General features: G+C 36.0%; 1 protein-coding gene across 1 annotated transcript in view; it reads left to right on the forward strand.

Annotated features, from left to right (window-relative positions):
* The first annotated feature begins 116 nt into the window (after nucleotides 1–116).
* LOC145691972 (protein takeout-like) overlaps nucleotides 117–17,916 on the forward strand; it is a 78,034-nt gene continuing 60,234 nt past the window's right edge. Inside the window, exon 1 of the mRNA XM_081767270.1 lies at nucleotides 117–272. Within this exon, the coding sequence (XP_081623396.1) occupies nucleotides 206–272 (67 nt within the window). The 5' untranslated portion in view covers nucleotides 117–205. The remainder of the gene's footprint in view (nucleotides 273–17,916) is intronic.

The following is a 17,916-nucleotide window of genomic DNA, read 5'->3' on the forward strand; positions in this document are numbered from 1 at the left end:
AAACAGGTTTTTCTTGTCAGGTGTTGAAATAAGCTTGAGATTTTTGTTTATGTAATCCCATTCGATGAGCATAACTTTTTTATTTGATGTCGCCATCTATCGTTATTTTGTAGAACTATCACGACCGACCGCTATATAACAAGTAAACTGAACTGTTGGTAAATCGAAGGGCACACGAGGACCATACTCTGGGAAGAAAGCAACTATGAAGCACCTTCTACTGTTTGTTGCTGGTTTGATTGTTATCCAATCTTCATTCACTCAACATATTCGTAAGTATTCGTTTTATTCTTTCTTTCTTTCTTTATTTTTGATACACAGGAATAACTTACACAGCACCCTTTTGCTTTAATTCGCATTTTGTTTACAAATTGGCAATAGATTTTCAAATTCAATGTCGAAGTTATGCGTCATAATAGACACCACATATATATTAGCCTAGGCATCAACTTGACAGAACTGCTTTCTCCTTTTCGAGTTTAAGGGCTAATCATCTAACAATTTGGCATCCGATATTTTTTGAATATATACCCATCACTGACAACAAAAATGCTGGATGCCAGAAAAAAACTCGCGGGAGAGGTAGGGTAGGAGGGGAAAATCGAAATTTTAGCCGTTTTTACTATTCACTATATCTCCGTAACCATTGGAGCTAGAGCGTCCACACTTTTTTATTTTGTTTGTCTAATTGTCGACTATAATTTAATTTTAGTGCATTTTTGAGCTAAATATAATAGTTTTCTTATTTTTATTTTCACTCGGTATTGGTTGCGCGTGACGTCACTTTTTTTTAAGCCACAGATTCTTTACAAGATCGAAATCGTAAAAATTTTTCCTCTAAAAGTTTTTCATCATTTTATGCCCTTTCAAAAAATGTATGCTTTATATTAGTGTAGCACTAATAGTGCCTGAGTTATAAGCTACTTTATCCTGTCGTGTGTGAAACTGATCAGCGAAACTGTAGAGCTACCTTCCCATAAACGGTAGATATTAGCAGCTGATGATGTTTTAATATATATATAATCTTGTCTACCTGCAAGTATATAATCCTGATGATTAAGTCTGTCTATAATCAAATTAAAAATATTAATTTTTAATATCAGTTGAGCGGCCTACTGGAAAATAACTTGTCAAAACACAAAATTTATCTGAAGAATGAAAAGAGAGCTTTTTCTAGTACACCCAATGAGAAGCGCTTCAAATCTGATTCTTTATACGTATCACTGACACTTGTAAAACATGCGCAAACATGTGGCTTTCTATTTATTTTCCTTTTTAAAAAAATGTTTTGACAAGGCCTGTTTTTGATACAATTCCTTCGATTTATGTACTACAATGATACTGAACGAAATAAAGCAGGAATCAGATTTCAAAATTGCCTTCAAGAGAGACTCAGGAACAATTTGCCATCCAGTTTTTCATATATATTACAACCTTTTCCTCTTAATAATTATGTAACGGTAAGAAGAAAGCTTAAAATAAGATATTTCTAACATATTATAAATTATCAGTTTTTAAACTGTTAAATCTTATTTACAGAAGAAGCACTTGCCTATTATTAAGATTGTGTACAGTTGCAATAATACAATAAAATCTAAGAAACGTAATAGAAGGAAACCGTATATTTAAGGAATATCTACACAAGAGAACAAATTTGATTTCTAGAATTAGTTCTTAATAATGTTCCTCTTATATCTCGACAAAGATAAAGAAATTTGTGATGTCTTTAATTCATCATTCAGTCTTCTTCATCGTTCTGTTTACTAATTAATATTGAATTTTTATACTCGCTGGGACAAATACACATTGGAGTGCACAAGGAACCGTCATTCTTACATTTACGTTTCAAACTTACACCAGGGGTGCCCACAAGGGGGGGCTATGACGCAAACTGCGTCATTGAAATATTTGGGGGGGTAAAAATCTATATAAATATGTTTGAGGGCGTGTAAAAATTAATCGAAAATATTTTTTTCATGGAAGAACACCTGCGGATAGACAATTGAGGGGGTGCGTCATGGACATGAGGGGGGTGGGCAGCACTGCTTATACACTCCGTTTCTGGCAGCTTCACATGGCAGTCTCTAAACAAGCCTTGCTAATATCTTTGAGTGTTTTCAAAACTGGCTTGAGAATTTGGTCCTCCAAGTACCTTCCGGAGTCTTCTGGCCTTGGTTGATCGACCTCACACTCATCAGCGTTTTCCAAATTACTGTTTTGTAATGGAATATCTCTATATGTTGTTTCAGAACATCACTAGTTGCAGGTAATTTCTCCAGGCTGCATTTTCCTAAACGAAGGAGCCTGGCTTCATCACAGATCTTCGCATTAACCGTGAGGAGCTTTGTGAAAAAGTTCTGCAGATTCAATAGAATTGCTGATAAAGTAATCTGTCCGAGGTGAAATAAAAGGTCACAGTTTTGTAAGTAAGTAGATCATAGTAAGTAGATAATGCATTGCTAGAATTATCACCTTCAGAACTCTTTTTTCTTATTTCCGGAAGTTTTAAAGATCAGAAGACTATTAAGTGAGACTTCGAGATCGATGATCAAAATCTTGAAGGAAAGCAAGAAGAAGCAAATTATACAATTATACTTCATGCCATGAATCACAAATCAGAAAGAATTGTTGTGCGAGTAGAGACACCGATGTATTTTTGCTGTTGATATACCATTATGACAGAATTTCTTGTAAAGAATTATACATGATGGCGGGATTTCAAACACAAGAAGGTTTATTCCAGTTCACCATTTTTGTCACCAGTTATCTGAAAATGAAAAGAGAGGTAATCGCGTATCACGCTCCACTTGGATGCGATATAACGTCATATTCATTTGGAACATCAAAGAGCAAGAACTGTCTACTTATTGAGAAAACTGTGACCTTTCATTTTCCCTAGAACAGATTCCTTTATTAGCAAGCACTATTGAATCTGCAGCACTCTTATAACACAACTAATCAGGGCTATTTCGAAGACCTATCGTGAAAAAAAATGCAGCCTGAAGGGATTATCTCCAACTAATGATGCTCTGAAGCAACATATAAAGAGATCTCATTACCAAACAGCAGTTTGGGAAACGCTGGTAAGTAAGATATAGATCTACCATGGCCAGAAGACTCCGGGTGGTTCTTGGAAAACCAAATTCTGAAGCCAGTTTTAAAAACAAATTTCTTTATCAAAATATATCAGGGACATTATTGAGAACTAATTTTAGAAATCAAATAATTTGTTCTCTTGTGTAGATATTTAAGTATACGGTTTCCTTCTATTACGTTTCTTAGATTTATTATATTATTACAACTGTACACAATCTTAATAATAGGCAAGTACTTCCTCTGTAAATAAGATTTAACAGTTTAAAAACTAATCATTTATAATATGTTAGAAATATCTTGTTTTAAGCTTTCTTCTTACCGTTACAATAAGAGGGAAAGGTGGTAATATATATAGAAAAACTGGGTGGCAAATTGTTCATGACTCTCTCTTGAAGGCAGTTTGAAATCTGGTTCCTGCTCTATTTCGTTCAGTATCATTGTAGTACATAAATCGAAGGAATTGTAGCAAAAACAGCCCTTGTCAAGAAAAATGAATAGAAAGAAACATATTTGTGCATGTTTTACAAGTATCAGAGATACGTATGAAGAAACAGATTTGAAGAGTTTCTCATAGGGTGTACTAGAAAAAGCTCTCTTTTCATTCGTCAGAGAAATTTTGTGTTTTGACAAGGGTTATTTTCCAAAAAGCCCGTCAATTGATATTAAAAATGGATATTTTTAATTAGGATATAAACAGACTTAATCACCAGGATTATATACTTGCATGCAGACAAGATTATATGCATATTAGTCATCAGCTGTTAATATCTACCATTTATAGGAAGATAAATCTTGGGCTGCGCCATGATCAGTTTTGCACACGACAGAATAAAGTCGCTTATAGCTCACGCACAATTAGTCCTACAGTAATATAAGTATATATTTTTTGAAAGAGCATAAAATGAAGAAAAACTTTTAGAGGAAACATCTTTCCGAATCCGAACTTGTAAGGAATCTGTGGAAAAATCTGGCATCACGCGCAACCAATACCGAGTAAAAATGAAAATAACAAGAAAACTATTATATTGTAGAGGATATCAGGCTTAGCGCCTATCTTGAATTCTCCCTGTATGTTGTTGTTATTCCTCAATTATTTTACAATAAAGAAGAGACTTCCCTATGTTGTCACCTCATCCCAATATAAACTCATGACTTATTGTAGGCGTGAGACACAAAAATGCACTAAAGTTAAATTGTAGAAGACAATTAGACAAATAAAATTAAAAAAAAAAGTTTGGATGCTCTAGCTCCAATAGTTACGGAGATATAGTGAATGATAGAGACGGCTAAAATTTCGACTTTCTCCTCCTCCCCTTAACCCTTCCGTGAGGTTTTTTCTTCTGGCATCTGCCATTTTTGTGATCAGTGATGGGTATATATTCAAAAAATATCGGATGCCAAATTGTTACATGATTTGCCCTTAGAGATCAATTTTTAAGCCTCGATGCCTAGACGATGCCTAGACAATATAAATTGGTAGTCACGAACGCTCTTGTATTTGATGCGAGCGGTCCCGAGTTCGATTCTTGGTGGGGACACTCGGTCAAGTCATCCTGAGTGAGGTTTTCCTCATTCATACTACGTAAATGCCTGGACGGTACCTAACATATAGGTCCGAGGCTGCTTCCCTTTCCTTGGATGGTGTGATCGCCGTGGAACGTACACTCATGTCCAAAATTATTGTCGCATGTCTATAAATATGTTGTTCTAGGAATATAATTTGATAGCGAATTCGACCGGGATTTCTTATAATGATAGTATGTGTATAATCGGCAAAGACATGTATGTGGAAAATTTAATGTCAAGAGAGCAGTAAATAAGAACAATAAATCGAAAATAAAATTGTCGAAAATTAGCAACATTTTGTTTTACTCACTCTAATTTTCGTATTTATAATTTTTTTTCCTATGAAATTTACCGCAAATATACATATCCCGATTATAAACATAGTATCAGTATTAAACGTATCTTGCAAAATCATTATCAACTTATATTCTTACAAGAAGACAGTTGTAGATATGCGACAATAATTTTGGACATGAGTGTACATCCTTCATACGTGAAGGGACAAACATGGCGATAGATGCCGAGAGCCCGGAAATCTAAATCGAATTGGGAACATTGTCCTTTTCTCAAGTCGGTTTAAAAGGAGAATATTGGAAAAATGAAGAACATTTCCCAAATTGCTTTTTCTTAAATCTTTCACCAATCTTTTTTTTTTTTTTTTTTTTTTTTTTTTTTTACTTTGGGAAATGAAAGGTGTTACTTTACGCTACAATTAAAATAAACCAAAAGAAAGAAAGAACAGGTGATGATTAAAACAAACAATAGGTGAATTTCGCTTCACGGTGTGATGTTACAGTAGACTTTCAAACTACGGGAATTCAATACTCAAATTTGTAGTACCACATTACTCTATCTGGTTGCAATAGAGTAATAAAATCGATTATACAACTTGTTCCCCGAACGGTAAATCTATATTAAAAGCCATTACTCGCTATCACCTATTGTTTTTCTTCTTCGGCGACAAAGGCTGAAACAAAAAATCGTTAACTCGAACCAATTCTGGTTTAATAAAAGATTAAAGGAGACGACATGACCTATTCTTCAGACCTAATGGTGATAAATCGATTCCACAAAACCACTACCCGATAATTCTTAAAAATTTTGTTCTATAAAGATCAGTATCAGTTTACCAGAAGTACCAGCAAATTCAACCATTTTCCGGTTTCGGTATAGTGTTGCGGGTTGTGATGATATATAGAGGGTGTTTCACAACAACGACGACTTTTTGTGAGGTGATTCCTGACACCAAGATAAGACAAAAAGTATAGGCCAACCCGGGTGCACAAATGCTTCCTTTTGACGCTATGTCCAGCCGACAATTTGTCGGAAAAATGCAAAAATAGCCATAACTAAAGAAAAAATGTCGGATTGAAGTCAGATTAAAGGAAAAGTTCATTGTTTAGCCGTAGATTCCATTAATGCACAATTTGGCGTGCAGGGACGGCGCAAGGGTGAGCCCCAAAAGAAGCTGAAGATATCTTCGGATATTTTCGATATTTCAACGAAAAAAAAAATCACAGCATGTCGTCAATGTTATAAGAACATGATTAGAATTCGAAAAAAAAAAGAGATACACGAATTTGAGTGATGTACATTGCCTTAGGACAGAATTAGCTACCGGAGGAAGAACTGAAATTATATCAAGTTCATAACGTTTAACTCATGAATTCCAGTCTAGTGAGGACAGCAAGATCACTCATGACTATGTGGGTAGCGTATGCAACTGGCATAGAAGACTCGGCTTCATTTCCCGGAAGTGCATTCGGTTCGGATCCTATTTTACTTTAAGTTATAGCTCCCCGTTTCATATACCTTCGCTGCAGAAGGGATGCTAAACGCAAATCCCATCCAATAATGGAAACACTTAATAAATGGAAGCTAAGTATTGGGAAAGAATTGGTGAAATGAGAATGAAGGAGAAAACAGAATAGTCAAGAGAAAACTGATGCATACCAGGTTGGCCACCACGAACTTTTTATGGTCTTGTGTCGAACGAGGTTCCCCGCACCAAAAAAATGAGCGATCTATCAGTAAGACAAAATCCGCCCATTTTCGAGGAAGAACTATGATTCTGACACATGTACTAGTCTAGTAAATATTGTGTTATAAATCAATGTACAAAAAAAAAAGTACAGACGTCACGATGTGGAATTCGTAGTTTCGTTTGTGCGGAAACGGTAAGTATGTTTTTCTTAGTACCTTATTCTTTAAATGATGGTCCGTATCTCTCAAGGAGTTGAGGGGTGCACGGTGGCTGTGATAGAGCGCTTGTCTCTGGCATGTGCAGCTCACAGATGACGAGAAGAACCCTAAAACAGGGGAAGCGGGTGGAGGACAACGACACAGTCAAGTCCATTTTCGGTTTTTGAGGTGTGGTCTATACTTAGATGTCGTCTGCTACTCCGGGTAGTTATCTGTGTGCTATTTCGTGGTGTCATTTGAAACTCCCGTCCGAAAAGTGGGCGAGCCCATACCTACGTCACATTATTTCTGCTAGGGTTCTTCTCGTCATGTGTGGGCTATACGTTCCCTGGTTCGACTTCCGGCCAAGTAAGTTTGTGATAGACATTATCATGTCTTTTTGTTTTTGAAGTACTCCTTTTCCCTCTCACATTCTCATCTACCAATTCTTCCATTATCATTCACTTGCTTTAATCATTGTATTCCTTAGCCGAAAGGGCGTAATAGTGCGATGATAAATTGAAAAAAAAGAATCATTTTCCAAGGGTTGCTGAGTTTGTCGATGAGTCACCTTAAGGTAGTTTTTATTATATTCTATTATCTTTACTACTATTTGTAAAGAAGAAGAAGAAGTCGTATAGGGCTCACAAAGTGGGCATCATCGTCTTCAAAAGGCTGAGAACTAATTTTTTAGGTTGATCATAAGAAGTGCTAAAGGTACGAACTAGCGTCGATTTATGAATCTTTTAGCATTATTATGAATCATATTATGAACAACAAATAGTTCAGACAAATTTCAATTGAAAGGGATAGGGAAAATAATTTTACAATCACAAGGTAATGAGCCTCATAGCCAGATGGGAGACGTACCGGTAGTGGAAGATAGTTCGTCGAAAAATATCGCAGGTAACTTCAATTCATATTTTGATAAGGTCTAGACATTAATATGTGAGGATAATTATTGAACATCTTTCGTATTAACATATTTCACATTAAGATTAACAGGTGTTTCAAAATCATTTTCACAAGACTTAATTAGTCAACAATAATGAACTAAACTGTATCGAATGTATCATTGAGTCAACAACTATTTCGTAACCTCTAAAATATTCAGTGAAAAGTATTTTAAATTCGAAAAAAATTGATACAGGAACTCACTGAAAGATTCTTAACAGGGAGGACACCAGTTTTAATTTCTTGGATGCAAGCGAAGGGTCAGGGGGAAAAAATGGGAGACAGCAAATTTTTGTAGAAGAAAAGGTTGTTTTTTTTTTTCCATCATTTACAATATATTTTATATTACAATGTAATATATTGGATAGGGCAGGTGTCGTCGCTGGGCACTAGCGGATCCAGAAGGATCGTTTGGGAGGGGCGGTTCGCTTTGTCGAAGACGAGCGTAGCTTCAAGGTGACCAGTATTTAATTCGCAAGAATGGGACTCATATGAATCCGGAGCTGGAAGGGGTTGGGAAAAAAAGATTCCCAGATTCCACTTTGGGACACGAAATTGTATTTTTTTTTTCTTTTGTAATGGGAGTATTTTTTCTGTAGATTTAAATTAAATACGTACTTCCGTTTCGGAGACGTGACGGTGTCATGATTCACTTCACACACAGTCACCGAAACATATGACATGCACTGTCTGGCACAGTACTTGCACAAAAGAAAATACTGTATTGACGATATCATTTATTTTAACGAAAGAGTGCACAATTTGCTCTAATCATTTATATTTTGAGTAACTTGCGGGACAGCAGTTAGAAAAAATTAATACAAAATTAATCTATCTCTATATTTGTGTGGGGTCCACGAAACATAGTATAATTATAGTTATGCTTACAACAACAATAAAATTACCTAGGTATATTATACTAGCCTTCGTCTAGGTATAGACGATCCCCAATCTGCTCGACATACGGCCGTAGCAAATGTTCCTACGTGGTACTGTGGCACAATATTTCGCGTTCTTCCTTCTGCCTTTCATATAGAATTCGATTGAGCTAAGACTGTCACGAAATTCAAACACCTCCTAAGGCATTTTAATGAACCAGCCCCACCTTTTTTCCTTCTCTTCTACGTTAAGTGAAAAAAAAACGTTCAAATAAATGTTGAATTATTTTAAATGAAAAATCAAACTACCAACTTTCATGTTTCTAACCGCAAGGGATCCCGAGATATGGCATCTTATAATAATAATAATAATAATAATAATAATAATAATAATAATAATAATAATAATAATAATAATAATAATAATAATAATAATAATAATAATAATAATCCCACCCCTTTTCTTCCCTTCTAGGTAAAATATAAAAAATGCTGCTATACGTTTTGAATTATTTTAAGTGGAAAGTCCATATACGAAATTTCATGTTTCTAACCTTCAAAGATTCTTAGATATTGATATCTTATTGCAATCGCCGCCACTTTTTCTTTCCATCTCTCTTTTCTCCGTTTTACTATAATATAAAAAAAAAAAAGTTGAAACGCGTGTCAAATTATTTTAAATGAGAAATCAAAATGCCAAATTTCAAGTCTCTAGTCTTAGCGGATTCGAAGAGATGGCCATCTTATTAAAGTAATTTCCACCCTATTCTCCCTTCCTTTCTTCGAATTAAAAAAAAAAAAAAAATCCTTCCTTAGTAATACCCTACGTAACAAATCTTATCTACTGTCCTAATTTCAAGTTTCTAGCTTAAGTGGTTTGGCCTGTACGAAGTTACTCACTCAGGATTTCGTCTTTTATGTATGAATTACAATAACAAACTTGTGTTATTTCTCAAGAAAATATGAAATGCCATTTGAAGTCATAATAAATCCCTGGTCCCTTCCTAATGTTTCCGTGTTGAACTCCAAATGTCACGGCTCTCTTTGTTGATCTAGTAGCTAGCGAACCTACCTTTGATCTTTGATGCAAGGGGTTCTGTGGTTTGATTCCCGGTGAGTGAGCATCGAACGCACTACATTGGTTCAGATCCAACTTTAAACTCTAGTCCTCGTTCTGTAAAGCATCGCTTTTGGCAAACGACGTAAACACATATTAATCAATCAACCAACTGAAAAGTCTCAGTTTCAGAGAGCTTTCCGGTAAGGAGCGCTGAAGATTCTATATCTCTCTTTAATCAAGGTAAAGGTACTTGAAGTTTCAGGACCCGAATTCCATTCCCATATCCTTTTTCTAGGACACAATTTTAAAATATACGTTTTTAGTTCAAAAAGTGAGCGGTCTTACCCTCCTTCTTACGGCTGTTCGTCCAACGAATGAATCACATTCTCGCTCCTTTGGGGCTTATGGTGACCACCCCAAGGAACTAGGGAGAAAAGTATTCACAATTCAAATATGTCTGTATAAGTACTATTAAGTACCACACATTTTGATTAGACTCTGCTATGCTTGTCACACATATTGGATCGGTCGGGAAAAAGACCATGTTAGCATTTCCCAATGATAAATGCTGAAAGTTCAAAAAAAAAAAAAAAAAACTTTGGAGGGGGCGGTCGCCCCCTCCGCCCTCCCCGGGGATCCGCCAGTGTCGCTGGGAATGGACGCACGCCCTCTTATTCTCTTCTGATGTCAGTAATTCTAAACTTTTACATAATTCGGGGCATTGAACACGTATATCCCTTATAGAGCTTGAAAAATGAAAGAGTTTGCGAACGAAACATGTGTGAAACTGGGGGAACTATATAAGAGAAAGGCAGAAAAGACAGTCAGATAACGTATGTACCTAGGTAATAAAAAAAAAGTTAAAAGTTCGTATGATAATTAGTTCAATAGTGAATTAGTTCAGAAATGTAAACATGTAAAGGATATATTCTAGAAATGAAAAAAAAAAAAAAAAAGATAGAAGGAAATATAAGATAAAAGAGATTAGAGTAGAGGATTATTTGTATAATACAAGGCATTCTTAATTATTACATTTACAAAAACTGGGCTCTCCCGTGGAACATACATATTTAAGTATTTTCCATAAATGATAAATCATACTTAAAGAATATGTAGGCTATATATGAGGCTGCGCTGAGGCAAACTAGATCATTGAAACATGTATATCTTTTATTTTTATGAACTTAACAGTTTTTTTTAAAAAAAAAACTTGGACAATGTAATACGATATGTGTTCGTTGATATAATGTAGTTGATTCTACTTAATTCTCCTTAGTCCTCTCTCGATAAAATACCTCAGAAATTCTTCAGTTTCTTTGGGGATCACTCTTGCGCCGCCCCTGCACCATAATGAATTGTGCGTTAATGGAATCTACGACTAAAACTAATGTCCTTTTCCTTTTATCCGATTTCGATCCGATATTTTGTTCTCGAGTTATGGCTATTTTTGCATTTTTTCGACAAATTTTCGCCTGGTCATAGCACCAAAAGGAAGCATTTGTGCACTCAGGTTGGCCTAAACTTTGTTTTATCTTGGTGTCAGGAATCACCTTCCAAACCTTTTGGTGTTGTTTTGAAACATCCCATACAAACACACACACACACACACACACACATATATATATATATATATATATATATATATATATATATATATATACAGGGTGGTAGGTAACTCCACCGACAAACTTTGGGAGGTGATTCCTTATATGAAATGAAAGGAATAAGTTCTAATAAACATGGGACGCGAAAAACGTCTCCTTTCAGAGTTATGAACCGCCGAAAATTCGAAAAATCATGTTTCGAAACGCCCTGCCTTAGAAACTATAGGACCTATCCCAAGCGGTTTAAGGAATTACACAGGAACTAGTATGCTATCTATCTAAATATCCATGTTTTACAATCCTCCGTTATGGGCTAAATGAACGCGCCATTAGTACTTAAAGGAGTATCCCTATACCTCAACTTCCTTTTTACAGTTCGTTTCGCCGATAAGACCCCGGTAGAACATGAATATTTAGATAGTGCGCATACTAGTTCCTTTGTAATTCCTTAAACCGCTTGGAATTTGTCCTGTAGTTTCTAAGGCAGAGCGTTTCGAAACGTGAATTTTCGAATTTTCGGCGGTTCATAACTCTGAAAGGAAACGTTTTTCGTCCCATGTTTATTAGAACTTTTTTCTTTCATTTCATATAAGGAATCACCTCCCAAAGTTTGTCGGTGGAGTTATCTACCACCCTATATATATATAACATCTAAGTGCCATTTGAACAGTTCTGAGATAATGGTGTTTTTCCTCGAGAATTTGTACGGTGTGCATACACCTCATGCATTCTACTGACAATGATCTGAACTACTATGCACAGGTTTGGCTTAGAACCAAATATACTTAAACTGGCTTGGCCCATAGGCCAACATTCCGGTTATAACTCGAAATGTCAGAAAATGGCACTTAGATCGAAATTTACTTCAGGTCTTATACATTTACAGGGTGGTAAGAAACTATTCGGAAGCTGATTCCTGACATCGAACAAGCAACAAAAGAAAAATCTTTGGAACTTTGGTCAGTGAGCTGTAGTTTCGACGATATAAGGTGCCGAAAGCGTGGGGAAAATGAACGTCAGAGGGATGTAAGTCAAAAACAACGCAACGTAGAGAGTACGGTTTAGAACATGGCACTCGAAGTCATACCTGCTCGATTGAAAAATGTATGTTTGAAATCTCCGCAAGATGTGTGCGAGGGATTCTCCAACGGAACGTAGAGATTACTTGCTAGGTTACAGGAGATCCCTACGTTGTTCTTCTGGGGAATCCCTCACATACACCTTGTCTGGGGAATCCCTCAGATTTGAAACATACATTTTTCAATCGAGCAGGTATGCCTTGGAGTGTCATGTTCTAAATCGCACTCTCTACGTTGCTTTGGTTTTAAATTACAGCCCTCTGAAGTTCATTTTTCCCACGCTTTCGGCACCTTATATCGCCGAAACTATCCCTCACTGACCAAAGTTCCAAAGGACTTTTTGGCTTGTTTCGGCGTCAGGAATCAGCTCCCGATGTCGACTGTAGTATAAAGAAAGAGAATTTGAAATAGAAAGAAAGTAAGAAAGAAAGAAAAAAAACATTTGCAGCTATTCTAACCGTTTCTGTCCAATGATTATAAATGTTGAAAGAGGATATGGTTAGTCCCGAGTATTTTTTTTTTTGTTAGGGGTCCAAACTTTGGGGTGGGGTCCAATGCTACAAGCCACTACCTTTATGTAGTATTGAACAGGTGGACACTATTATTCAACATACGAAAAGACGATAAGTAATTGTAAAATACTTCCACCTATATTTCCAGTGAAAATGACACATTTTTTATTGTTTTTATAAGAGAAAGATTACAGATGAAGTGTACGTTCAAATTTTAATGCTACATTTCCCTATTAAGTAAGTATAGTTTTATTAAGAAAGATATGTTGGGTTAGGATTTTTTTTTTTTTCGAGTTAGCGAATCTGCTGGAAACCTCGTCGGTGCATTCCTGAACTACTTTCGGTACGAATTGAAGGTTAATAGAATAGATGGAAACTTTTCTTGATAAGCTAAATCGATTGCAAAAAAAATGCATCTCGATATCTCTTACTGTTCTTATTCTATGGAAATCAATACTGAAACCGGACGTAGTAGTAAATTTTCATCCACTTGCAGTTTTGAAAGAGTGTTCGAAGTTGTAATGACATGTTCTCTTGAGACCTCGAATCAATTTTACAACACAGTTCGTCGCTATTTTTACCATTTTTATTCTGTAGCGATAAATATTGAAACTATAAATTGGTTATTTGAACCTTTCCCGGTTTGAGTACTGAGTTAATGAAAAGAACAGAACTTATTCCTGGGAAGCTGAATCAAGTACTAGGAACTGCATATCAATATCCCTTACCATTTTTGCTCTATGAAATCAAACATTTTCGCGAAACCGGTTCTCGCTAGTATTTTAGCGTTCTAGATCTGTAGTGATAAACATTAAAACCGGAAATGGCTATTTCGAACCACTTCCGGTTTGAATAGAGGGTTAACGGAAAAGCTGAACCTTTTCTTGGGACGCTGCATCGATTACAAGAATTAGCTTCTCGTTTCTCTTACCGGTTTTGTTCTGATACCTGTCAACAAACAGACTGGCAAAGTTATAACATCACTCCTGATCCTTAAAATATTATTGAGCCATATGAATAAACCAAAATAATTCACCCAATATCGCACAATATGTCGTTTATTCAAATTTTTAGATCAGCTAGCAGTAACAGTATAGGCCTATGTCTTCTTTGTTTTGCCTTACTATGACAACGAGCAATCCGTCGTTATGGTTACAGAACATTCCATTACATACATTAAAAAGTATATGAAAACATTAATTCAAAATAAAAATCATAATTTTATGTCTTCTTCTTCTTCTATTGAGATAGCTGAAAGTGCATATAAAAATCAAGTATCGCCTAAAATTACAAGCTTAAAATTACAAGAAATGATACAAGTATCGTTGTAAAGTCGTTCTATAAAACTTTGAACATTTGTGAACAGCGTGGTTTGAAAATCCAGAAAGAAAGCCTAGGACTTCATTACATAACGACAAGTTGTTCGCAGCACAAAAGTAGCTACACCTGTAAATAAGTCGACAAATTGTAATTTAAAAATCATCCAAAAGTTGCAATCTTAAAAATGACTTTTTGTCGCTATTTTGGGAATAAAATAGCCCAGATTTCAAGACGTTTGCCTTTAGTTGGAAACATCCCTGAGAAAGCAGCAGAACTCTAACAGTGCAAAATGCTAAACTAGCCAACAGCTAACAATAGCCGTAAGTCGTTATTGGTGGCTTTGCTGAGTATTTCCAAGTCACAAAATTCCAAATGTAAACATTGTGAAATAAGCAAAATTGCGTTATTCAATCTTGCAAAATTGCAAGATTATGTACCAACGTCTCTCTTAAGTCTCTGTTCAAACCGGAAATGGGAGAAATCAACCACTTTCAGTTCTAATTTTGATTTCTGCCACAGTAAGAACGGTAATTAATAGCGAAAAATTCTGAAATGCCCCTTCTTAGCACGGCAAGAATAAATTAATGAAAAATGTTTGAACCCCTTTTCCCTTAGGATACACATTTCAATAGAAGTTTAATGACGGCGCTCTAGATATCAGAGAGCGCTCTAGTAGTAATAAAAAGTGACTGATTAACCCAGTGATGCGGGTAATTGATGGTAGTCTACTATACGAATATAGGTAAAATTGAAAGTTAGTATGTTTGTGACTTCATAATTTTTGGACCACCTCGATCCAATTTTCAACATACATGAGATTGAAGACTGGGATTGTTTTCATCATTTCACTTTGACGGTGTATCGTACGGAAGGGGCAGAGGCAACATATATAACAAAATATATAAAAATAAAAATGACAATATTTGTGACGTAATAACTCCTGAATCATACGACCGATCTCAATCAAAATTTCAACATAGATAAGGCTCAGACTTGGGATATTCTTTTTCATTTCATTTCGATGTTCAACTTTGGGGAGGAGGATGGGCAAATATTTAAAAATGATCGAAAATGACCGATATTAATATCGAATCCATAATTTTTGGGATTGCTAAGACGAACAGTGACACTTCCGTTGCTTTAAATCGACCCTCATTGCCCTTTATGTCCAAAATAAAACGTATTCTGCCCGCTCTGCTAGTATCATCTATTATTTATATAATTTATACCTATTTGAGACTCTCGAGTGCAGTGTTTGATGTGCAATTCCATTGAATTTTCTTTTCTGGCGGGAGTGCTCCTGGATGAGTGGTAGAGCGCTTACCGTTGATATGTGGTGTCCCTGATTCGATTCCCTGAGACGTAAGTTTCTTGCGGACATCATAGTGTCCGTAAGTTATCTCGAGGTACTCCCGTTTCCTCCCACATTCTTATTCCACAAATTCCTCTATCATCATTCACTTCTCTTCAATTGTCTCCCTTAGCCTAGTGATGAGCGCAAGAGTCTTGGTCTTGCAGTTTTTGCAAGAGTCTTGCATGCAAGACCAAGACCAAGACCAGGAATCCCGATGCAAGACCAAGACCAAGACCAAGGGGTGCAAGACCAAGACCATACCTGCAAGATCAAGACCAAGACCAAGACTCTTGCGCAAGAGTCTTGCACAAGTACCGGCACTACTTGAATTTTTTATAGAATATAAAAAAGATGAATTTTTGACTTGAGTTAAAATGCTGCTAGAGTGGATGTGTTACCAGTACTTTATGCAATCCGTGTGAGTCGGTTTGCCCCTGTAGCATATAGCTACAGTATGTCGTTTTCTGAATTGATTGTTCGCGTTTTCTGTAGATATTGGTTTCTGTAGACATTGGTCTCGTTTTCAAGCCACACAGGTGTCATCTTGCGCAATGTGAGCTTTCTTGGTCGACAAACACTGTGTATATGGATTTTCTCGGCGTTTTTCCGTTTCCTCCTACTTTCTTCATTCTACCATTTCAGTCATTTCTCATCATTACCGTCTCCCTTAGCCTTGGTGAATAATCGTGGAACGTTAAAACTAGATACTTCATTTCATTTCAAAGCATATTAGTGGTGTTCTTCTTCCAAAACTAAAGAGAAATGTAGTAATGAGCATCGGTAATATCGTACACCATAGGTATCGACTACATGGATATGGCCTTGGCTCGGAGACTCAAGCATCCGTTGGAAATTTTTAATATGTGCTCATAAAATTAATATCAAAATAACATTTTCATGACATTGACAAAAAATTAGTGCATATGACCGCAAGTTTGATTTCATAGGAGGATGCTTATACGTTGAATAATTGTTTATTAATATAACTTTTAGCCTCCTTAGGTATACGTCACATCGAAGATTGAACGATATAACCAGACACGCAACCAGAAGGAGGCTAGGGGGCCCTTGCCCCCTAAACTTTTCGTGACCCCTCCAGACATCAGTACAAAAATCACAATTAAAATATTTTTAAGGAAACTTTTAATGACTTGAACCCCTAATATATTCGTGCCCCTTCCCCCAAACCTCTGTGGCTGGTTTCGGGCCTGGATATAACATTATACTATCTATATTATAAAGTTGAAAGTGACTGTTTTTGTGACTCCTAATCTCTTGAACCACCCGACCCATCCTGATCAAATTTTCAACATAGATGAGGTTTGGGCTTGGGAGTGTTTTCATCATTTCACTTTGACGGTAAAACAGGGGAGGGGATAAGGGGGAGTTATCAAATAATAATAAAAAAAAACTTAATAACTCTTGAACCAAAATACCAATCTTGATCAAATTTTTAACTTAGATAAGGTTCAAGCCTGGAATGTTATCTGTCAGTTCACTTTGACGGAGGAACGTAGGGGAGAAGGAGGAGGGGTAGATGCACAAAAATCAATATAAATGAAAATAAAAGTGACTAAGTTTGTAACTTAATAACTCTTGAACCACACTGAGAAAAAAAGGTGTAGGTGGCGTACTTAAAAAGATAGGTTACATGCGTAATTCCTGTAGTTTTTGGACTTAACGTACAGCAGACGTATAACTGAAAACGCATGTTTTATAATACTTTCTGTATAAGTGTTCCATCAATACGTACTTTCTGTATGAAATAATGTAGGCGGTCAGGATCTCACATATGTATGGACGTATATAACATATAGCTGACGAAGGTAACATAAGTATATGCATGGGATATACGGAAAACTGTTAGATGACATACATCCTGCAACGGCATGATGTAACATCTAAGGGCAGTGCCTATGTAGCATACGGATAACGTATGTTCCGTAGTGATTTCTGTAGGAAGCAAGAGGATTTCATATATTTGTACAATATACCGCTGTCCGGAGAACGAATTTTTCTCTGTGCAATCTCAAAATTTTTAGCATATATGAGATTCGGTCCTGGAAAGTTTTTTTTAGAGTTTGTTTCAGTTTGATGGTAGAAGCTAGGGAAGGAGAAGGGGAGGGGGTATATATAAAATAAATAAAACTTAATAACTTTTGAAACACCCGAACGATCTTGATCAAATTTTCAACATAGATGAGGTTCAAGTCTGGAGCGATTTTTATCATTTTACTTTGACGGTGCAACGTAGGGGAGGGGCAGGAGGGAGATATATATGTAAAAAATTAAAAATATAAGTGCTGTCTTTG

Source organism: Thermobia domestica, chromosome 8 (assembly GCF_964235325.1).
Source record: "Thermobia domestica chromosome 8, izTheDome1.hap1.1, whole genome shotgun sequence".
NCBI classification, from domain to species: domain Eukaryota; kingdom Metazoa; phylum Arthropoda; class Insecta; order Zygentoma; family Lepismatidae; genus Thermobia; species Thermobia domestica.